The 23,893-nt window shown below is 44.1% G+C and overlaps 1 protein-coding gene across 1 annotated transcript in view; it reads left to right on the forward strand.

Moving 5' to 3' along the window:
- The window catches only part of GRIN2A (glutamate ionotropic receptor NMDA type subunit 2A), a 1,523,775-nt gene that overhangs the window by 1,086,308 nt on the left and 413,574 nt on the right, over positions 1–23,893 (forward strand). Inside the window, exon 4 of the mRNA XM_078663104.1 lies at positions 2,074–2,279. Coding sequence (XP_078519230.1) covers positions 2,074–2,279 — 206 coding nt within the window. The remainder of the gene's footprint in view (positions 1–2,073; positions 2,280–23,893) is intronic.

The following is a 23,893-nucleotide window of genomic DNA, read 5'->3' on the forward strand; positions in this document are numbered from 1 at the left end:
CAGAAGCTAAACCTTTGTGAATCTGGGCCCTAGTTTTGAACCTTTTGCTCAGTACAGGACATCTAAAGGGGACATCTAAAGGGGTGTCTAGTTCTTGATGCCTGTTCTTGAGTTTTAAGCATCGTAGTGAAGTCGCAAATGGAGTTTACCTTTCCAGGTCAAAACAGAATATAGCATTAATGACAGAGAATAATTTAGCTGCATATTGGCCAATTTTACTATGCCAGAAAATATAAGAAATCCCATTTTCATAATATATGCTCTGGAAGGGTAATTCAGATAGTTGGTTCACATATATAGATGAATTGTGCAAGATATTGTACTTCCTAACACACTATTTAGAAACTTGTTTTCTTATGCCTGGGATTGAATTATGCAGAGACACGTTTCTGTTTGCACACAGTGTTTCAGGGAGGTGCAATTTCCAATGTAGTACGACTCCAGTGTTCATCTGCTTTGATGATCTGGTTTTATTTGCCACTTTCAAAGCCAACAGTTATCCGAAAAGCTTTTCAATTACCAGACACATTTTTCCAATCCATAATAAACGTAATTGATTCTGCACAGGAATACATTTCTGAGACAGATCTTAAAATTGGTTTATTTTATGAGTAACTGATTGCCAGCAAGCAAATTTATTTTTTATAAAAATTGCCGGAAAATGCACTGTTTATTCAAATTTCTTCCTAAAATGTATTGGAGAGTGTTCACTTATGCACCCCTCTTGAGAAGGTCATGTGCCTAACTCCGCATGCCAAATAGGAGCATTATAGGAAAGAAGTTATATCCTGAGGCTGTGTATGGTTCACAATACAGACTCCGAACACAAACATCTTTATTTGGGAATTTTTAATATTAAAAGGGAAAATATGACCACGGGAATTTTCCCAAGGGTAATATCAATTTTGAAGTGAGCTAAAGAACGATGATGGATTCAACCCAGGTCTGTGACTGGGGGTGAGTGTCTGAAAAGTTGCAGCGCTCCGTCCATCATCTCCTTGTGTTCGCTTTGTTCGCCCTAAATTGGCAGGGTATGCCCAGACGTAGATCCCCTGCTCACTTTGCCACTGGATTCAAGCTAGCCTGGCTGATGAGGAGAGCTACCCCGAAACCGGTCCCAGGATGCTTGTTTCTGGTCCAGGGAAGACATGGCTTGGCAGTTCGGACTAGAATGTTCCCATGATGCACAAGGTCAAGACTGATTTGCATTTAGCTATGTCTGAACAGGGGTGGGGAAGTGAGCTAAAGAACGATGATGGATTCAACCTAGATCTGTGACTGGGGGTGAGTGTCTGAAAAGTTTCAGTGCTCCATCCATCATCTCCTTGTGTTTGCTTTGTTTGCCCTAAGTTGGCAGGGTATGCCCAGACGTAGATCCCCTGCTCACTTTGCCACTGGATTCAAACTAGCCTGGCTGATGAGGGGTGTTACCCCGAAACCAGTCCCAGGATGCTTGTTTCTGGTCCAGGGAAGACATGGCTTGGCAGTTCGGACTGGACTGTTCCCATGATGCACAGTGTCAAGACTGATTTGCATATGGCTTTGTCTGAACTGGGGTGGCGAAGTGAGCTAAAGAACGATGATGGATTCTACCCAGATCTGTGACGGGGTGAGTGTCTGAAAAGTTTCAGCGCTCCGTCCATCATTTTCTTGCGTTTGCTTTAACATCTATTTTTGCCTTTAATCAAAGTAGGACCTTCTCCAGAAATTGCTGTAGTAAGATTTTGTTTTCTTATGCTTTCAATTCTTCATTTGAAAAGTAGTTTAACTGTGGATAGGTTTTCAACATCTATGACAGTTTTATATGTTACCCGTTAGTCAGTCAATGCTTGTAGAGGTTAATAGTCTGTTGCTGGGGTCATATTCAGGCGATTGACTGTTAACGGATGCAAATAATCCAACAAAAGTATTTAACAAGGGGTGCAAAAAGCCATCTTTGACAAAGCCTCCCTTTATTAAGGTCCACTCCCCTCCCCTAAATTGTATGTATCCGAACCAAGGAAAATGTCTATAACTTGAAATATTGAAATATATACATTAAGCCTAGTTCACCAGTGTGTCTTTATCTTACAGGTGGGAAAATGGGAGAACAAGAGCCTGAATATGAGGTACCCAGTGTGGCCAAGGTTTAGTTCTTTTGCGGACACAGACCCTGATTACAACCATTTGAGCATTGTCACCTTGGAAGAAAATCCTTTTGTGATTGTTGAAAATGTGGACTATTTGACAGGGACATGTGTGAGAAACACGGTCCCATGTCGGAAGCATATCAAACTCAAGTAAGTAGTCCTCCGTTTTGATATATAGAAATGTTGCTGTTCCAACTGATTAGTATAAACTTAAAAAAATTTCTATAGGGCATGAAACTCCAGAATTAACACAGCTGTACAAAAATGCATTATTTGTGAAGAATTAGCTAACTGCCTCCAAAAGAACTACATTTTCTGGTGTAAGTGAACCTAATTTCTCTTCTAACTAACTCATAAGTCTATAACGCTGGAGCCATGTTTAGGGGACATTACTTTTACCCTTGCTTTTCAAATATTTACATATTTGACATAGAGAGAGATGAAAGACCACCCCTTTTCTCGCGACAATACCTGCCATTTTATCTACTTGTAACCTTGTAGCAACCTTTAATATTTGTGTCTGAGGTATAACCATCTCTTAGCATTTGGTTCCAATTTTCACAACATCTTCAACAACATGGAAACCCATTGAAGCACATAGAAAAGCTGCTGAGAACCAAACCAAGGCAAGTGCATTCAAAATTTAGCTAATCCAACAAGGGAAGCCACCGTCTCTTCAGAGGTCAACTGATATTGGCTGTCTGTCTTTCTCTGCTACTGATCTGCTTTGGCTCACCTTTTCCAAAGGTGTCATTGCATTTGTCATATAGATAACGCAAGAAAAGGTCACTGATGCCTTGAAAAGAAAATCACTGTTGCACGTATTTCATAATAGCCCCATTTTCTGTATTATTCTCTTCCAAAGAAGGAGAGTATGTTTGGAGGGCAGGGATTATGTGAAGTGATCAACCTATGCTGGGGCATGCAGCAATATTGGCGATTAGATCAGTGGTTCTGAAGTAATAGTGGAGTTTTGCCAGTGTTACAGTGAGATTGCAGGTGGTTCTTTCACTATCTACAAGATGGTATGGAGTGGCTCCTTCCCAAAGAAAGATATGTCCTCGAACACAGTAGTGACCACAATCTGGTCATTACATGTTGACTGTCATATAAGACTCCACTAATTTCACTCATGTATATTGTTGTGAAGGCAAAAATCTAATTAGTTCTTAAATTACTCGACCTTCCCCAGCTGAAAAATTGTCTAGTTTATTTTACTAAGACTTATTGCATGAGGTTTAACTTCTCAGCTGTGGAAGTTTTTAACACAGACCATTGAGCAACACATTTTGATTATTTATTTTTATTTATTTATTTTTATTTTATTTTTTGCATTTGTATGGCGCGCAGCTACCCAACAAGGGTTTCCCGGCACCGATGACAGAATTTAAGCAAGTTTATGAAGGAAGGTAAATGATGGTGGATTATTTCTGGAAGAGCCAGGTCTTTAGCTGTTTTCTGAAGATGTTATACCTGTCTTCTTTCCGGATATGGGGGGGGAGTTTGTTCCAAAGTGTGGGCCCTATGACAGCAAAGGATCTACCTCCCATTCTTGCAAATTTGAACTTTGGGATGGAAAAGTTTGCAGCATTTTGAGAGCGTAGTGCTCTCGCCGGAGTGTAGGGAGTGGCGAGGGTTTGGAGATATTTAGGGGCGGTACCAGATTTGATCCTAAACATATAGCTCAGGGCTTTGAACCTAATACGGCTTTCCACCCTGAGCCAATGTAGGTCTTTTAGGTGGCTGGACACACTGGAGGTTTTTGGGATATTACAGAGTAGCCTAGCCGCTGAATTCTGGACCACTTGTAATCGGTTAATGACAGCTTTGTTTGAGCCCAAGTAGAGAATGTTGCCGTAGTCAATCCTTGATGTAATAAGTGCATTGACTACGGACTTTTGGGTGTCGAGGGGCAACATCCAAAGGATCTTCCTTAGCCATTTTAGGATGGTGAAGCAGAGGCCTACCACTCTGTTTGCCTGCTGCTTCATGGACAAGGTGTTATCGATGATGACTCCCAGATTTCTAACTTGAGTAGCAGGAGTAGGGATGGAACCGAGCTCAGAGGGCCAGTGAGAAGCGTTCCAGAGGTCTTTGTTTTTCCCCAAAAGGAGGACCTCGGTCTTGTCTCCATTGAGTTTCAGCTGGTGTGCGGACATCCAGCTGAAGATGTTTTGGAGACCTTGATTAAGGCGAGATGGAAAAAGTGGGTTTGCTTCTGACAGGGAGAAGATGATTTGAGAATCATCAGCGTATGTCATGAGGGTGAGGCCAGATTCATCCGCTAGATCAGCCAAGGGCCGGAGGTAGAGATTAAAAAACAGAGGGCTTAGGATGGAGCCCTGTGGTACTCCATGGGGGGCGCTCATTTTATCCGAGCAGGCTATTGGGGATGTGATTTGGAAGGTTCTCTGTGACAAGAAGGACTCAATCCATTTTAGTGCATCGCCCCTGATGCCATTTCTCCCCAGGGTGGCCAGCAGTTTGGCGTGGGAGATGGTGTCGAAAGCCGCACTCAAGTCTAGTAAAATGAGTGCGACTGTCTGGCCTTCGTCCAGGAGTCTCCTGATGTTTTCGGTAACTCCTAGTAGGGCGGTTTCGGTAGAGAAGCCGGCCCTAAACCCAGATTGCGAGGGATGGAGAAGACAGTTTTCTTCGGTGAAGAAGGTGAGGGCAGAGTGAATATGTCTCTCCAACAATTTTGAAAAAATAGGGAGGTTATGGTAGCTGAATACTGCTGGCACTCTAGTAGTTCACCAGTGGTATTCATGTTTCTCAACAAACAGGGCCTGGCATGTACAAAGAAGAACATAATCTCTGCCCTTCCAGCCCAATGCTGTGAAGGGGGAATTCACATATCCTCACATGAAAGAAGGCAATCTAGAGACCAATGCACTGCTTTACTTACACTTTGCATCAGGCTTGCATCAGAAAAGTGACACAAACCAAGTAAAAAATGTTGTATTCAATCAATCAATCATTCATTTGTAAAGCGCACTACATACCCGTAAGGGTCTCAAGGCGGCGGGGGGGTGGGTGGTACTGATCGAACAGGCAGGTCTTGAGTATCCTCCTGAAGGTCAGCAGGTCTTGGGTCTGTTGTAGGCTCAGTGGGAGGGTGTTCCATGTCTTGGCGGCGAGGTGGAAGAAGGATCTCCCACCGGTGGTTGTTCTTCGGATGCGCGGGACGGTGGCGAGTGAGAGGTCGGCGGACTGTAGCTGGCGGTTGGGGATGTAGAAGGAGAGCCGTCTGTTGAGGTAGGCTGGGCCGGTCTTGTGGAGTGCCTTGTGTGTGAGGGTGAGGAGATTGAAGGATATCCTCTTGTTGACGTGGAGCCAGTGCAGGTTTCTCAGGTGGGGGTGATGTGGCCGTGGCGTGGTTCGTCGAGGATCAGTCGTGCCGAGGCGCTTTGGATGCGTTGTAGTCCTTTGATGAGCTTGGTCGGGGCTCCCGGGTATAGGGCATTTCCATAGTCGAGTCTGCTGCTGACGAGGGCCTGGGTGACTGTCTTTCTTGTATCTGTCGGGATCCATCTGTAGATCTTGCGGAGCATGCGGGGGGTGTTGAAGCAGGAGGAGGAGACGGCGTTTACTTGCTTGGTCATTGAGAGCGTTGAGTCGAGAATGATTCCCAGGTTGCGTGCGTGGTCGGTGGGTGTCGGGGCTGCCCCCAGTGCCGTCGGCCACCAGGAGTCGTCCTCTGTCTTGTCTGAGTTCAGCTTCAGACAGCTGGTCTTCATCCAGTCGGCGACGGCCTTCATTCCTTCTTGGAGGTTGGATTTGGTGGTGATGAGGTCTTTGGTGAGGGAGAGGATCATCTGAGTGTCGTCGGCATAGGAGATTAAGTTGAGGTCATGCTGTCGGGCTACGTGTGTGAGCGGGGCCATGTAAATGTTGAACAGCGTCCGGCTGAGGGAGGATCCTTGGGGTACGCCGCAGATGATCTTGGAGGCTTTGGAACAGAATGGGCGAGGCGGACGCTCTGGGTTCTGCCAGAGAGGAAGGAGGTGGTCCAATCCAGAGCATTATCTCGGATCCCTCTGGCGTGGAGGCATGCACATAGTGTGCGGTGGCAGACGGTGTCGAAGGCAGCAGAGAGGTCTAGGAGGATGAGTGCTGCAGTCTCGCCGGTGTCCAACAGGGTCCTGATGTCGTCGGTGGCGGCGATGAGGGCAGTCTCGGTGCTGTGGTTGCTGCGGAACCCTGACTGGGGAGGGTCCAGGATTCTGTTTTCTTCGAGGTATTGGGTTAGCTGTCTGTTGACGGTTTTCTCGATGACCTTGGCCGGGAAGGGGATCAGAGAGATGGGCCGGAAGTTCTTGAGGTCTCTTGGGTCTGCCTTAGGTTTTTTGAGTAGGGTGTTGATCTCGGCATGTTTCCAGATCTCCTGGAAGGTCGCGTTCTCGAGGGAGAGATTGATGATTAGCGCAGGTGGGGTGCAATGGAGCTGCTTGCTCTGTTGAAGACTTGGTGCGGGAATGGGTATGACGGAGAGCCGGAGTGGATTGTGCGCATGCTCTTGATGGTGTCATCAATGCTCACGCTGGCCCAGGCTAGCAGGGGGTCGTGGTCGATGGTGTGCGGAGGGTCTGTTGTGTTGCTGTCTGTTGGGGCTGTCTGGGTGTTGAAGCTGTTGTGGATGTCTACTATCTTGCGGTGAAAGAATGTGACGAGGGAGTCGCACAGGACTTGCGATGGTGGGATGTCTTTGGTGTTGGAGCTGGGGTTGGAGAGTTCCTTCACAATTTTGAAGAGCTCCATGCTATTGTGTGCATTGTTGTCGAGGCGGTCTTTGAAGGAGGTCCTCTTGGCCGCCCTGATGAGGTGGTGGTGGTTGCGGATGGTGTCCTTGTGCACTGCGTGGCTGTCCAGAGTTTGTTCACTGTGCCATTTCTTCTCTAGTTTCCGGCAGGCTTGCTTGGAGGCTAGGAGTTCTGGGGTGAACCAGCTGGCCCTCCTGCTGTTGTCTCTGTGGGGGGTGTCTTCAGTGGGGCAAGGGTGTTGGCGCAGTCCACGATCCAGCCTCTGAGGCTGTGGGCAGTGGCGTCGGTGTTGGAGGGTTCGGTGGGTGGGCTGAGAGTGAGGTTTGCGTGTAGTTGGTCTTCGGTGATTTTGCTCCAGCAGTTGTGTGTGGTGGGTTTCTGGAAGGCGAAGTGGATGCAGCAGTGGTCGGTCCAGAGGAATTCAGTGGTGTGGCTGACGGGGACTTACAGGCTTAAGGAGAAGACGGGGTCAAGCGCGTGGCCGGCGGAGTGGGTGGGCGTTGTGATCAGTTGCTTCAGTCCGAGGTTGGCGAGGTTATCGATCAGGGTTGTGAAGTTGTTGTCGTTGTATTAGGATTTACTTTCTAAAGCAAGTCCTGATTTGTGTTGGAAAGTTGTGTAAATTAGCGCAAAGTAATGATCTGTGCTTCTTTGGATCTAGGGGGCGTTCCATGACTGGTACATAGATATTCCCATGCAACCACCCATCGGTGTTGATGCAAATCCCTTGATTTGTATGCAGGTATTTCCATTAACAATGTATGCCTCTTTGAGGCAGGCACTGGGGTGGAGGAAGTTGTAAAACTCTTCACATATTTTCTACTTTCCATGTGAGCTTCACTGTACAGCACATACACAAAATGAGAAAAGGGTTAAAGTATAGTTTTTGTACTGGAAGGGTGCCCATTACGATAAAAGACTGCCAGGACAACTCTTGATGTGGTTAGCTTCTTTATTAAGTTACAGATAAACAGAGACCCAACCCACTGTCCTAACAGAGACCCCATCCACAGACAGGACTGGTATCAGCATCAATCTTCTTTTCTCACTACCTGCCCCTCTAGAATCTTCAACACTACATTCCAGTGATGATGCACTGGTTACAAGGCTGTGCATCAATACTTTGTTACAGAACTTCAAATGCTGAATGTTCTGTAACCTAGTACCACAGTGCCCTTCGTAACTGTGGAGATTAATGTGACAATGAATGTCAACGTTGAAAAATGATAAGTAATGTTAGTGTTTGTGGCCAGTAGCTATTAGCTTATTCTTAACTGTAGTTTTTTTTATCATTTATACACAATTGCTTGCAGTGTTTATACTGTTGACAAGGGCATATAGTACAAAAAGTATTTGATGTTAAATGAATCCCATGAAAATATTTTCCATATTATTCATCCATTAAGGATTTTTGGCAGATTATTTGTATCACTGTGTCTACAGATACTTTTATGAAGTCAATTGGAATGAAAAATGATGTAAAAAAGAAGATAGATGAGGATAATATATATTTAGGTTTTCAGGTGGCAGGTAGTCAGAGATGACAATTTATCACAATTCGTCCTTGTGGCATGACAGTCTCCAATATACTTTCAAGGTTAAAACAGTCTTTAGAGAATACCATGTTGATTCAATCCATCCCTTTTAAACCATCCTGACAAGCTACTAAAATGTAGTGTACATTTTTGCAGATTTCTGCATTCATTATATAGGTATATATACATGAGAACAGAAATCAATGTATTTAGAACAATGTTCTTAATAACAAATCAAATTAAAGTATTTATCATTATCACTCATGAGATAATATCCTCCAATCTGCCAGCTGGCTGCTTCCCAATCTATATATAGCCGTATTCACAAAGGTATTTGCTGATCTATCTTGAATTTTGATGCATACATTTCTTCATTTATCAGTATACATATATGATTGTTATTAATGGAAAGTGAATTTTAATTTTGCAATGAATATTCTGTAATATATTACACCAGAACAATCTAAAATTACTTGTGCTAACACCAATTTAAATGGTCAGGTTGAAGATGTTGTAATGCGTAATTCCTGCTGTTGAACTTAGCCCTTTCTGCAGGGTCATCCTCAAACTCTTTGCCCACACCCTCCTGTTTTCTGAACCTGTTTTTGTTGTCTTTTATGACTGCGCACTTACTACTGATAACCAGTGCTAAAGTACTTGTGCTCACTCCCTTAAACATGGGGAAATTGGCTTACACCCAAGTTTACTTATAAGTCCCTAGTAAAGTGGCACTACATGACCCCGGGGCCTGTAAATTAAATGCTACTGGTGGGTCTGCGGCACTTATTGTGCCATTTACTTAAGTAGCCCTTTAAACAGGTACCAAGCCTGCCTTTGCAGTGTGAGCAAGCAGTTAAAGCTGTCATTTCAACCTGGCAGAATAAACCTTTTGCTAGGCCAGAACTTTACTTTAATAAAAAATATACGTCACCCCTAGGGAAGGCCCTAAACAGTCCACAGGGCAGGATACAGTGTATTCTAAACATTGGAGATTTAACTTTTACATGTGCTCGTAGTGGAAAACTCTTAAATTTGCTTTCTCATTACAACAAGGTCTGCCTCTAGCATTGGATAACATTGGGGTAACTTATTACATTTAATAAGTGATAGTTTTCAATTAGGAGCAGGTTGAAATATCAAGTTTGGTGTCTAAAGAATTGTAATTTAAAGCTCCCTTTAATGGCTTCATGATTTTAAGTCACAAATCTCAAATGGCACTTTAATAAAGTTAAATTTTTTTTTTAGAAAGTTGCCATTTTCTTGTCCCAACCATTTGGTGCATACAGCCTGTATCCTGGGTCACATGACAAAGTGTTGCTGGCAGTTGGCCTTTGTGTATTCCTCCCAGACAGCGAGACAATGTGGAAATAGATGTTGGCAGGTTGGGCCAACTCTGACTTGATGAGGCAGAGGAGCTGTCATTTACCACACTTGCATATCACAAAGCCTCTGCCTGGTCACACTCACAAAGGGTTTGGCACTATTCTTTTGTGACCCCAGACAAACTGTGGCCAGGGCAGGGAGGCAGGAAATTCCAAACACCTCTGGGATGAAAACCTCCAGAACCTTCTCCTACTTCAAAGCTGGCGCCAGGTATAATATTGGACCCCAGACCCAACTCTTCAGCATAACTCTAAACTTGTGGATGACTCAGAAGGACTGCTGTGCTGATCTGTAGAAAGAACTGCTGCTCTGCTACTCTGCTGCTCTACTCTGAGTGAAAGAACTGGACCTGCATGTTGAACCCGGGACCACCAGAGTGACTGCAAGGTAGTTGACTTGCATCCTGATCAGAGCTTCAGGGACAGAAATAGCTCCAACCACTTGGATCCAGCACCTGGACTCTTTCTCCTGTGAGTCTAACCCCCCTAGTGGTGCCACATTAGTCTGGGACTCTTGAAAGTGGATTTGAAGGTGCTCTGCCAGCCCAGCTGTGGTCCAGTGAGAAGAAACAATCAAGTGCAATGCATCTCCTCGCAGTCATTTTGAAACCACTGCATCCAAACATGTCCCTGATGCCGGCCCTTGTATGGAAAACCCACAGCTTCTTTGGAACCACTGGTGTGCAATCAGCTTCGATGCAGCCACCTCGTCAACGGCACCCTTGATGATGATGCAGGAGTCAGAACCACCGCTGCGTGACGCATCCTCAACGTGAGATCTCACAACACCACAAACCAGGATTTAAGGTACTTTCATCAGTGAGCCTAACTTGGTCCCTGTGTCTGGCTTGCACTCCATCCCTGTCAGCCTCAACTTGTGACCAGATAACCATAGTTGGTTTTTTTATGCTTCTAGTCACTGTTTTACTTAAATCTTTTAAATTGCATATATATATGTGATCAAGGGCTACGGTAGCCCGAAACGCGTCGTTGCAGGCTGTGTTGAAATAAAAGAAACTTCGCCTGAAGAGCTGTGGTGGTTTGAGTCTCCCTCTTCGCCGCCAGCATTGCAGGTTGGAAGTTGTTGGAGTTAAGCGCTGTATATATATATATATATATATATATATATATATATATATATATCAACGCTCCACTCGCACCAGCCTGTTGCACTCCAAGGCGGGTGCCTGCCAGTCGGGGGTGCACCCGACAACAATGACCGCTCCAACAGTCCCTCCCCGCAATGTACGGGAAATAGGAAGCAGCACTCCAAATAGGTTTACACAATGTTTTAATCTCAACAAAGCGCTTTCGGCACTCGGCCTTCCTCAGTAATGAGACGGTGAAACCTTCCCGCCAGCATTCATTTAAACGTTACGTTGCGTGCATACACATAAACATCAAGAGAGGACTGCACCATACATCGGCGTCCGCCATCTTGGAATGGGTTATTTTTCTCTGTATATACAAAAACATTTTAAGCGCAAATAGCTCATTCTGTTCATATGCAAGAATAAACATTCAAATGCAAAGCTCCATTATAGCTAATCCAGGGCGAGATAAAGCGAGGACATATGGAATGGTTTATGCCCATCCAGGGCTTGATTAATGATCGTAGCTATAATGGAGCTTTGCATTTGAATGTTTATTCTTGCATATGAACAGAATGAGCTATTTGCGCTTAAAATGTTTTTGTATATACAGAGAAAAATAACCCATTCCAAGATGGCGGACGCCGATGTATGGTGCAGTCCTCTCTTGATGTTTATGTGTATGCACGCAACGTAACGTTTAAATGAATGCTGGCGGGAAGGTTTCACCGTCTCATTACTGAGGAAGGCCGAGTGCCGAAAGCGCTTTGTTGAGATTAAAACATTGTGTAAACCTATTTGGAGTGCTGCTTCCTATTTCCCGTACATTGCGGGGAGGGACTGTTGGAGCGGTCATATATATATATATATATATATTGTAAAACAATGGCCTTGCAGCTTGGGAGATCACTCGATGGCGCTCATTAGTCATGCAGTCTGCCTTAACACTTCACTCAGTATTTCGTATGCCAACGCGTTTCAAGGTGAAAACCTCTTCTTCCTGGGCAGCATTTGACACATTTGAGGCTCGCATTTCTTTTCGTGTTGTTTCCGGTTTTATTAATTTATTTCACCGCCCTTCAGTGAGCGTATGCAAAGTGCAAACCTTTATAGTGCATGCTGGGACACTGGGTCCTAAATGCGAGAGTCATCTGTCCTTTTAGTAAGTTCAAATGTTCATTTGCTCAATTATAAATTATTATTACCTTCGTAGGTCGTGGTTTGCTTCAGACAGGCTAATTAGGCATATATATATATATATATATATATATATATATATATATATATATATATTTTCACTTTATTACTGTTTGAAGTGCTGAATAACTACATCACAAATTAGTCAAGACTGACTTCTTTGTGCCAATCTACCAGAAGGTTGAGCACATGTTAAATTGGGGTTTGCTTGTGTTTCGCACTGACAGGAATTGTGGTTGTTGCTTGAGTAGGGTTTCACCCCCCCCCCCCCCCAACTATAACCCAAGTTCTAACACCGGCCTAAATGAGTTTCTAAATGAAGCAAAATATATTTCCTGAGGGAATAAATGCACTGTCTGTACTATTTACTCGCTGTTACAATTGGGGTTCCTGGTTGCCTGAGGTATGTACCCAGGCCAGGCAGGAACTACCATTCTAGTCAGGGTAAGCTAGTTACACAATAAGATAACCTGTACTCACCCTCTGGTACAAAGGCAATGTGTAAAGTATTTGTGCAACACACACAGTAGCACAATGAATATACCACAAAAAGACTCCACACAGCTGCTTGATTGACTGCTGGAGTTGTTGGGGCGTACCTGGACCTTTTTGCTCGCCCTACCACCACCTCTCGCGGCCCCCGCTCCGCGGGAGCCGCTCGCCTGCCAGTGTTTGTAGTGCCTCGTTGGGAGAGTACACGGGACCGGGAGGAGGCGCCTAGGACCTTGAGGTTTGCGGGACTGCGAGGACCAGCCAGCAGCGCGGCGGGTCATTAGCCGCAGCTGGTCCTCTTCCCGCCCCGTCCTTCGCCCGATAAAATTCCCCACCTCTGCTGCATACCTGGTGCTGCTTGATTGACTGCTGGAGTTGTTGGGGCGTACCTGGACCTTTTTACTCGCCCTACCACCACCTCTCGTGGCCCCCGCTCCGCGGGTGCCGCTCACCTGCCAGTGTTTGTAGTGCCTCGTTGGGAGAGTACACAGGACCGGGAGGAGGCGCCTAGGACCTTGAGGTTTGCGGGACTGCGAGGACCAGCCAGCAGTGCTGCGGGTCATTAGCCGCAGCTGGTCCTCTTCCCACCCCCATCTTTCGCTATTTTAGTCCTGCCCCTTCCGCGCACGCGGGACGCGTGCGGGCGAAGCCCGGGCCAAGGGCGGGCCCGTTTCAGCCCGTTCCTGACCGGTCGGGACCGGACCGGGCCCTTTCCCTTGGTGTTATCTTTTTTCCTCCTCTTGCGGCCCACTTAGGATCAACTGCGTGGACCATGTCTGGCCGTGAGCTAAGGAGCAGATCAACCCTGGCTGGTGGCTCTATAGCAGGAGGTATGGAGAAATTCTTAATCAGAGCTAATTCATTAATTGATACTGAAATTTCTGTTTTGGAAAAGCGATTATCGCAGGAAATCTCTACTACTAAGAGATCTTCTTTGGGAGCAATTGCAAACGTTAAAACCCCTGATAGGAGCTTGGTTCCAGCTTTACTTGTGACTTGTACTGGGGAAACGGACGTTTCTAGCCGAGTGGATGAACACGATTCGCAGGACTTGGACATTTTGGTCAACCACATTTTGCCTGAGATTAATTCGCTCCTTGACAATCATGGTACTAATCCTACTGTTACTGTGGAAATTGTTACTAATACGCTGGAACAAGGGCGCAAGGAAGGGCAATTCCTAAAAGGAAACGTGTGTACAATAAAAAAGATGGAAGTAAAGCTAAAATAGCCAAACATCAGAGTGGTAATAATTCCTCAGCTAGGCCCACTGTTGTACCGGTAAAAACTGTAAATGGGACTGTTGATTTAACTGTACCCGATTCTGGTACTCACTTGCAGGCCCAGCCTCCCATCGATTTGTCTATTGAAAGTCTGGGTGCCCTTTTTAAATCCTTATTATACCGCCTAGAGGCCAAACTGGAACAAATCGAACTTAGATTGGCCAACATTGAGAAAGTCACATCTGACTTAAGAGGAAACTTAAGTGTGACTATTAAGCCGGCTGTTGTTAGCAACGCTGATTGCCAGAAGGGGGGGGACACCACTAATTGCAGATAGTAGACACCTGAGTCAACTAGGCCCTATTCCGACTTGCCAGCAGCCCCCCAGCAGACTACTGACCCCTTACCTAATGTCAACGGAAATGCCTGTATTAGTAGCAAAGATACCTGTAAGCCTATCCCACCTGCCCAAGAAAATGAGTGTAGAGTTAACAATCTCTTACTACCGGATCTACCCCCTGAAGCTAATCGTTTGATGGTTGTTCTGGCTGGCGTTCCACCTCTGGAGGAGGAGGCTAGAGAAACCTATAGCTCCCTGAAAAATAAGGTTTTTAGATGGCTGAACTGGAACAGACCCCTGCCCGCCCACTTTTCTAGTGAAATTATAATGTTAAGAAGGTTACCTTGGTTGGGTAAGACAGCCAAATCAATAAATGGTGATTGTATTACAGTTAATTTTAGAGACCCTAGAACTGTTTCCTATATATGTGCTGGTTCTAATAGGTCATCTGATTCCACCGTCCAGACACGACCCTTGTCCTTCTTTTATCCCCCAAATTGTACGGTTAATGCTAGAAGGACTGATGATTGGGTAAGGGTGGATCGTAGAGGAAGAAATAGGGGGTTCTGTGGTAGATCAGGCCATGTGCCCGTCCCTCCCTCCTTTTGCGATAATAATCGATTTAGCTGTTTAGACGCAGTTGACTGACTACCCCCTGCCATTCCGAGATCATTTATAGGCGTACTTGATGAGGGGATCAATGCTTTCCCTGTGGGGCCTGCTGAGCAATTGGTGAATGAACATGTGGAGTGTGCACCCAAGGCTGCAGACCCTGTAGGGATAAGTTACCAGCCCAACTCCGTCCCATCTCCAGGTAGCATGCATACTCTAGGCTAGGGGGCCCCAACGTTACCTGGGGTCCCTTGCACGCCTTTGGGCGAGGTTTTAAGCCCTGGTGGGGGGAACCATGATAAAGGGTATAACCTCGTAAGTTGGGATATTGCTGGTTGGCGTAGAAAAGAAGAGTCTCTTGGTTGGCGGGAGCTCGTTAACAACTATGACATACTATGCCTACAGGAGACCTGGTCAACGGAACAGATACATTTTGATGGGTATATTTCTTTTAACCTCCCGGCCCAGAGTTCTACTATGGGCAGAGCTAAAGGTGACCTTCTGGTATTACTCTCTGTAAACCTCCCGGTGTTAGTTAAAACTTACATAAAGATTGGGTTTGATTCGCAAGTGCTCTGGCTGCAGCACAGTGATGGCCGTAATGTCCTTCTGATCAATCATTATAATAATGTGTTTGATCCGTCTAGCTCCTCAGTAGTTAATGCATTAGATCTTGCACTTGATAACTTATATGGGTCCAATTGTACTCCTTTTGTCATTATTTGGGGGGGGGGGATTTTAACATTGCTATGTGTCCTTTCTCATTTTCGAATGTTTGTGGATTCAATGGGGACAAAGGGGAGGACTGTGCTCATTTTATTCACTGCCCGTATAGAGAGGCTTTGAATTAACTTTTGATTAAATATGATTTGGTTATATCCCAGCCCGCAAAAGATAGCGAGGGTAACTCTGTCCCGACCTTTACCGGCAGGAATTCTGCCACTGTAATCGACCATTTGTTGATTTCAGAGAGCATTATCCCCATTTGTAACACACCGATCGTCCTAGACATGGTCCTTAGTGACCATAACAGCATTACTATGTCTCTTTTTATCTGGGGTAAAAAAAATCTTGTTGCCCGTATAATCGTTGATAGCATAGTCCCGTGCAGGCCGAATGGCACTAGGATTAAATGGTGTAGGGATAATTCGGAAAATCTCCTGATAAAAATTGTGGCTGCCAGTGTCCAAGTGTTGGACAGCTGCCTTGATGATTATGCAGGTGCTGTCTGTATCCTTGCTGGTTTAAAAAAATTAATGAGCTAACCAAACAAATTTTAACATCCACCAAGGTCAACAGAAAGAGGGACAACATAGGGTGGTTCAATGGGGCCTGTACTAAGTCCCTACGCGAATTGAAAAAGGCATTATCTAAAAGTCCCAGGGACAAGGGAACTATTATTAATCTCAGGGCAATTTACAAAGATCACCTCAAACGTAGGAAGCAAGAACTTTGCGAGGAAGCCTGGGACAACTTTGCTAAGGCGGTAGAGCTCTCTAACAGTAAGCTCTTCTGGGACACTGTGAATAGCCCCTTCCTTAAGCAAGAGGATTTCCCCGTCCTAACAGCTCAGGTTAGTGAGGAACATTGGGTTTTGCACTTTTCCAGCATATTTGACCCGGGGGGTGGAGACATCTTAGGCCGGGGGATCGATATCTGTGGCCCAGCTCTACCCCTTAATATTACAGTTCAAGAGGTGGATATCGCTATCCAGAGTAGTAAGGGAGGGAAAGCCCCGGGGCCAGATGGGGTACCGATTGATCTGTATAAAGCAGATCCTTTGCTCTGAGGCCCCTTTTTGTCCAAGGTTTTTAATGCGGCAACTATGGAAAGCATCCCCTCAACCTGGGGTGAGTCTACAATTATCCCAATATTTAAGAAGGGAGATAGAAGTGAGGCTAAAAAGTATCGACCTATCTCCCTCCTAGACTCATCACTGAAAATAATGAGCAGGGTACTTTTGGTGCGCTTAGAGGAGTGGGCAGAGGCTAATGGTATCCTGGCGCATTCTCAATATGGGTTCCGTAAGGGCCTCGGTACCATTGGGCAGTGTATTCACCTTGATCTTATTATAGGGAAATATACACGGGCGAAGCAGGGTTCATTGTTCCTCTGCTTTGCTGACCTATCCAGTGCCTTTGACCTGGTAGACCACGCTTTACTGTGGACCACCCTATTAGATTTGGGCGCCCCCGCCGCAATCATTCACTTTTTGGCTAGAATGTACACTAAGCTATCGGCTCGGATACGTTTTGGTCAAGCGGGGGAATGCACCAATAATATCGATGTCAAGTCTGGTATCAGGCAAGGCTGTGTCCTTGCCCCTCTCCTTTTCTCCCTTTTTATCAATGCTATTGACACTGACTTGAAATTGGTTAATTCTGATGCACCACAAGCTGCGGGCCAAGCAATTCCTGTGCTGCTCTATGCAGACGATACGGTCCTTTTATCAAGAACACCTTTAGGCTTACAGAGACTTATGGATAGATTTTCAGATTTCATTAGGGGCAGGAAATTGAAGATCAATAATTCCAAAACGTTTATTATCTCCTGTGGAAAAAAAGTAAGGAAATTAAGACCTTTCCAGATCGAAGAGCAAATAATTCAGGTAGTAGATACATTCTGCTACCTGGGCATTACCTTTAGCAGTAGTGGCATGTGGACACAGGAGATTTTTAACGTCAAAGCTAAGATGGGAAAAACTGCCTTTAGCATTTTTAAATTTGCTTCCAAACTGGGTAGTGGACATGTATATGACATGTTGCATATATATCGTCATAGATGTGTTTCAGTAGCTCTTTATGGTTCTGGAGTTTGGGGCCACTGTCCTCATGGGGATCTGCAAGTAGAGGAAAATACATTTCTAAAAAAACTCCTCTGCCTCCAAACATCTGCCTCTACTGGGCTGACACACCGGGAAGTAAGGTTGGAGTATTTAACAGACCTCATTGGACTAAGACCCCTGCTAGCCTGGCGATCGATATGGGCCAAGGAAGAAACGGGCTTCACCAGGAGAATCATTAATGATTGTCTCCGTTTGGACAAATGCTCCTTGATCCCCTGGCTTATTACGTGGTAACATCTTTTAAAGATATATTTGACTTGAACGTTTTAGAAGATCCAGCCAGTGCTATTGATATTTCCAAGAAGGAGCTAAAACTTACATATCTGGGGGAAAAAGCCAAACGGCGTAGTGACGCCTCAAGCCAGCTCTTAGTCTTAACCCATCAATTTTATTATGATAACAACTTGGTTAGTTCTGACTTTTCAAAGTATTTAAAGGAGGTCACTTGGCCCTCTCATCGGTACGTCCTCACTAGGTTAAGATTAGGTATTGTACACGATCTGGTGGCCTTCCCCTGTATAAAAAACATCCCTCTGTTTTCTGCCCATGTGATGGGAGAATGAAGCAAAGTACTGTGCACTTTCTGTTTATTTGCCCTCTGTACTTGTACTTTCGTACTGCTTATCTTAAACCACTTTTTTAAAAATACTCTGTGTTGTCTGTTAATTCTGCTATGAGGATGCTATTTGCACTTGATGAACATGATGTGTGTTTTTTTACAGCTGTATATAGCCTGAAATCTGTGGCTGCTAGGAAAAGCATGGTCTTTTCCTTTAATTAACCAATGGTCATTGCCCATGATTGATGTCCCCCTATTTTATTGTCATGTTAAACCTGTTGTGTTTTTACGTGCTTTTATGATTGTTTTTAATGATCGAATAAAGCTTTCCAAACTGACAAACCAAAACTGACTCCACACAAAATATAAAATATAGATAATATTTGTATGAGTAAAACAAGACCAAAATAACAAAAATCCTATAAGTAGAACTGGAGTTATGAATTTTCAAAGAATAAACCAAAAACAAGGCTTAGAAGTCAATAACCCTAAAAGGTTACTTTAGGTTACTCTAGACCAGGGTATATCCGAAGTTCAGGCCAACCACAAAGGAGTGCGGATCGGATACAGTTCCAAACAGGTCCCGCTGAAGTTTTACTTTATTAAGCTGAGCAAAGAGCTCTGTTTGCGGGGGAGAGGGTCGCTGGGAGCAACTAGAGTGCCGTTAGTGATGAATCTGCAGGCACAAAGAGTCAGCCGGGCATCACAGACAGCAGACGGGGCTACGCGATAACGAGTTTGTGATGCTTGCTGGGCATGGACATGATCCTGCGGCGGCTTGCGCTGATCCCTCGAGCGAGGGGTGCAGTCTAAGTGCAAATGGGCCAGCTCGGGAATAGCCCAAATGCTAAATGTCAGAGCCCCAGGAGCCATAGGTGATGAAAACTGCTGCAGAACCCACTTCTGAGGCCCAGAGTTTAGAGGGGGCACCTCAGGCAAGGGTAGCACTCACAGAAAGCAGAGTCCAGCAGCAGTAGCAGAATTGTACAACGTCTTTTGTGTCCTTGAGACTTCAGAAAACAAGAGGCAAGCCAGCATGCCCTTGGAGATCAATTGGAGGGAAGGCAGAGTCAAGCTCTCCTTCCAGCAGAGTCAGTGAGAAGCAGGCTACGGGCCAACCAGCAGAGAAGCAGCCCTTACAGAAAAGCAGTCCAGTTGAGTACATTAAGCAACACATCAGTGTTCTGGCAAAGGTTCAGTTCAAGATCCTGAAGTGTCTGATTTTAAGGGGGTAATAGACCCAGTACTTATTCCAAAAGTGCCTTTAATGAAGGGGGTGACTTCAAAAGAACTCTCTGAAGTGCACAACAATACCTTTCAGCCCAGTCCTATCTGTCAGTCTAACCCTGGGGGGTAAATCAGTGCTTTGTGTGAGGACAAGACATTGCCTGTTTAGATGTAAGTGTGAGCCTCCACTCCCCTTTCTGCCCAGGAAGACCCATCAGAATGCAGATGAATGCAGATGAGTGCTCAAAAGGCAGATGACTCTCACCTTCCTCTGTTTGTGGCTGTGTAGAGGGAATGCGCTGTCTGAAGAGAATGCTCATCCGCAGCCCGGTCACTCCAAATCCAGACAGTCAATTAGCAAACCAGTAGAGGCATACAGGATGGCTAAGCAACAAAATACCCACTTTCTAAAAGTGGTATTTTCAAACACAAAATATAAAAATCATCTTTACTAAGTTCAGGCATACTAAACTTCACCTTTTTACCTTGTCCCAGAGGGACGTTATACTTGTAGGATGTGATAGTAAAACTCCCATTCTATCTTATGGAACAGAAAGCCTTTCCATAGTGAAAAAAGAAATACACTGTATTTTACTATCGGGATATGTCACACACACAAGTCAAGCACACAAGTACATGTCATACCTTTCACATACATTTCCCCCCTGCCCACAGGGGTACCTTGTGTCTACCTGAGGGGTGTCTTACATGTAAGAAAAGGGAAGGCTAGAGACTGGTAAGTGGGTGCACTTGGGAGGACAACATGGCAGTAAAAACTGCATACAGAAACTGCAGTGGCAGGTGTGCGAACCCTTTGAAAGGCTGCTTGTGTGAGTGGCACAATCAGTACTACAGACCCACTAGCAGCATTTCATTTACAGGCCCTGGGTACACTTTGCACAGTACTAGGAACTTACTAGTGAATCAAAAAGCCCAATCATGGTAACGCCAATCCATAAACACAATATACAGGGAGATCATATGCATTTTAGCACTGATCAGCAGCGGTAAAGTATCCAGTTTCATAAAACCAACAAAAACAAGTCCTAAACAGGAGGCCAAAAAGCTAAAAGTCTGGGGATAAGCCCACTGAAAATGTCAGGTCGAACAGTCATTATGTAAAATGGCTGGAAGTACTCCCAACAGCTAATGTATCTTATGGGAAAACGTTAGATAGAAACTAAAAATTGTCAGAAGAGCAAAACATGTTTCAATTTGTACTGTACTTACTAAATATGAGCCATAACCCCCTATGTATGAATGACAGAATGCAGAAATGTGCATGGGAACACCCTAAAACTGAAGTGGATACGAGTTTGATTTCCTTCACAGATTCTACAGTCATTAAATACATAAAACATTGAGATAAATGCTCAACATTGTTAACTGTTTCTGTCCCAATCTATTCTAAAAGTTCCTTGGTTTATTTTTTGTGTTAAAAACTAATAAATTGTCCTTTTATGCAAATACCGATGCCCCCGATGGTGGCCAAGATACATGGTGAGAGAGAGAGAGAGAGAGTACTGAGGTACAGAAAGAAAAAATATTAAACTTCCACTGTAATATCTAGGACTGAGTACTTCATCATCCCACCGTCAAGGTGTATCTGCCTGACCAGTTCAAAAAGGTCCAAGGCTAGACCACACCCCCCATATCTCCCCGAAAGCCTCTAGCTGAATACTTTATAAGCACTGTATATCTTTAAATTGACTAAGCATTCATATTATCCAGAAGGTCCATTGACACTTCTAGTGCAAGACAACAACTTTCCTCCGGTAGTTAAATATTTTTCAGTTCAGTTCAATTCTCTTTATTTCAGTAAAATACCATAAAAGGGGCACACAAAAAAACAGTAATAAGATAAAATCAGATTTGGATCTTTAAATAAATAAATATTATCAATTAATGATAGAAAAAATCTCACATTCATTTGGGTTGGGAAACTGCACCCATTTTCCTCCTGACATGTCACAGACTCAATAAATACCTTGAAACTGCAAAAACCAAAGAGTTAGTTAAATAAGTCTGTACAATTCTACATGCCTCCTCATGCCTGATGGTACCTACACATCCGCATGTTGGAAATATCTACCTGGCCCCTTGTCCTACTGTAGGTTGGGCTAAAAAAAAACATATGGGCTACTGATTCCTTTTCGTATCCACAGGATGGGCAACTCATAGCATCTAAATTAGCTGACTTCAACCATCTTGAAGTATAGGTGCAAAGTTGCAAAGTTCCACATCTAAAGTGAAAATACACTTTCCTGGCCAAATTTGGCTTGATATCACCCAAAAATGGTTTGGTACAATACAAATCCTTGGACACTGTAAAAACATTAGTTAAAATACCCATTGTCTGTAAGTTAGAAGCTTATTTAACCTATAGGACCTAAACTGCATTCTAATCTCCTTTAGTGAAATAGAAAGACAACATCACCCAGGAGCTTTCCACAGGTTGACTAGGAATGTGTCTTTAATATATCTTATTTTATTTAGCATCACAGGTGTGCTATGATTACCCCATCAATAGCACTGCACATCTATATTTTCCACAAGTGATAACTACAGGTATCAATCTGTATTGACTGGGTCACTTCTGATCATCTTAGAGGTCTAGAAACATGGAGGGAACTTATGTGTGATGACAAATGCATAATTAATATACAATGTTTTTAAATATATTTTTCCTTCATAGGTTGGCCTCTCACCTGCGGGTACAGTTGCCGTAGGACCACTGTATTGAATGTAGTTTCACACATCACCATTAGTTGTAGATAGTTTTTTTTCCATTTTGGTCCTGAGGAATCGCCACAAATCATTCCTGACTACTAGGCGAGAAACATGTTGACCATCTAGGAGTAGAGCGATTTTCTGACACATTGTAGCCAGATAGTCGCCTCTCCTAAATTCTTATTTTAACCAGGCTGGGATCCTCCCAGAATAAACTTTATTTAGAGGATTCCCCCCCCTGTTTTATCCTGCACATTCACCATTACATCTACACATTCTAGGCCCCTTACACCCACGGCACCTAAACGGCAAGGAACAAAAGATCTCCGAAAAAGAGCCCCTTCATGGGCGCCCATAGGGTATTGCAGCGCTGACCCGACGAGGAGCAGGCCCATATGATGAAGCATGATACCTAGCTTGCTGGGTATATGAGGGCCCTAGTTCCAAAAGGAGGAACTCCATCTTCCTTGGAGGACAACCGACCAACCTGATATCACACATACTCTCCTACTGTGTTCTGTGACCCACTGAGGAACTTCGTACTCATTTTTTGTAGTTTAATATATCTTAGCCAGAGAAAATTAGCCGCAACAGGATACCTGAGGATTTCCTCCAAACCATTATGATAAGATATCAATTATGGGGTAGCAAAAAGTCTCCTCCAGAAAATGAAAGATCTGACCGCCGCTTTTTCCGAAATCGGTCTAAGACCTGCATTTAGCCTTAAGGGGGTCAAAGAAGTACTGGCCAGGAGACACAACACCTGCATCAGAAACCGATTTTCCACTAGTTAGTTTAGGGGTTTAAGATTTTTATGTCCCCACATTTCAGTGCCATTTTAGGCTACCCCCAGAGCTTGGTAGAAGTGGAGTTGGAGGACCAGAGTGGACAGTTTTTAATTGACCTCCAGATGAATCTTTGTCAAAAACTCCTACATGCTACTCTAATTTTAATCTCCATTTTGAGGCATGCTGGGCCCAGTCCAAGTTCCTATCAAGTGTAACACCGAGATATTCAAACATTTTAACCTGTTCAAGTGCACCCCATTCAGTGTTGGGTTCGGTCGGGTGACATGAGTTAAAGACCATATACTTATTTTTAGATACGTTCATTTCCATCCTCCAGTCATGACAAAACCTGCTAAACTGGTCCAAAAAGTCTCTGGATCCCCAAAGGTGATTTGGCTGTCTGAATTTATTTTTGTATTTATCAGGGTAATTTATGTATCATATTTCTAATGGTTATTATTGTGTAATGTAGTGCATTGTGTAATGTAGAGCACTTTGCACTTTACTCTCTTTTATTCTCTTTTGACCTTTGAATAAGTAAGTAAGAGACAGATTTTTACTCCCAATACTGAAGGATTCTCTGGACCTGTTCCTTTAGAGAAGGTTATAGGCTTCTCCTCTCTTTGAACTCAATGGACATTTGTTGCGCAGTTTTAAATGTTATCAGAGGAGCGATTGCAATCATAAATAAATATGAATAAGGGAGGGTCAGTGTATTCTGTACGGCTGGTTTAACATTTTTAATATTGCTGATTTACTATAGATACCTAAAGTTGTATTAAACCAATGGGGGTGTTAATATTTCTATTTTAATATTTTCTGTTATGTATTCTGTCACTTTTCTTTTTGTAACTATCTTTAATATATTTTATGAGGTCTTTTTGTATCATGTCCTTTTATGATATATTCTAAATCGAATAAAGCTTGTTTAACTGACTGTGTACTGTAGTGTGCACATTCTAAAAAAATAACGAGATTCT

This window comes from Lissotriton helveticus, chromosome 10 (genome assembly GCF_964261635.1).
Source record: "Lissotriton helveticus chromosome 10, aLisHel1.1, whole genome shotgun sequence".
NCBI lineage: Eukaryota > Metazoa > Chordata > Amphibia > Caudata > Salamandridae > Lissotriton > Lissotriton helveticus.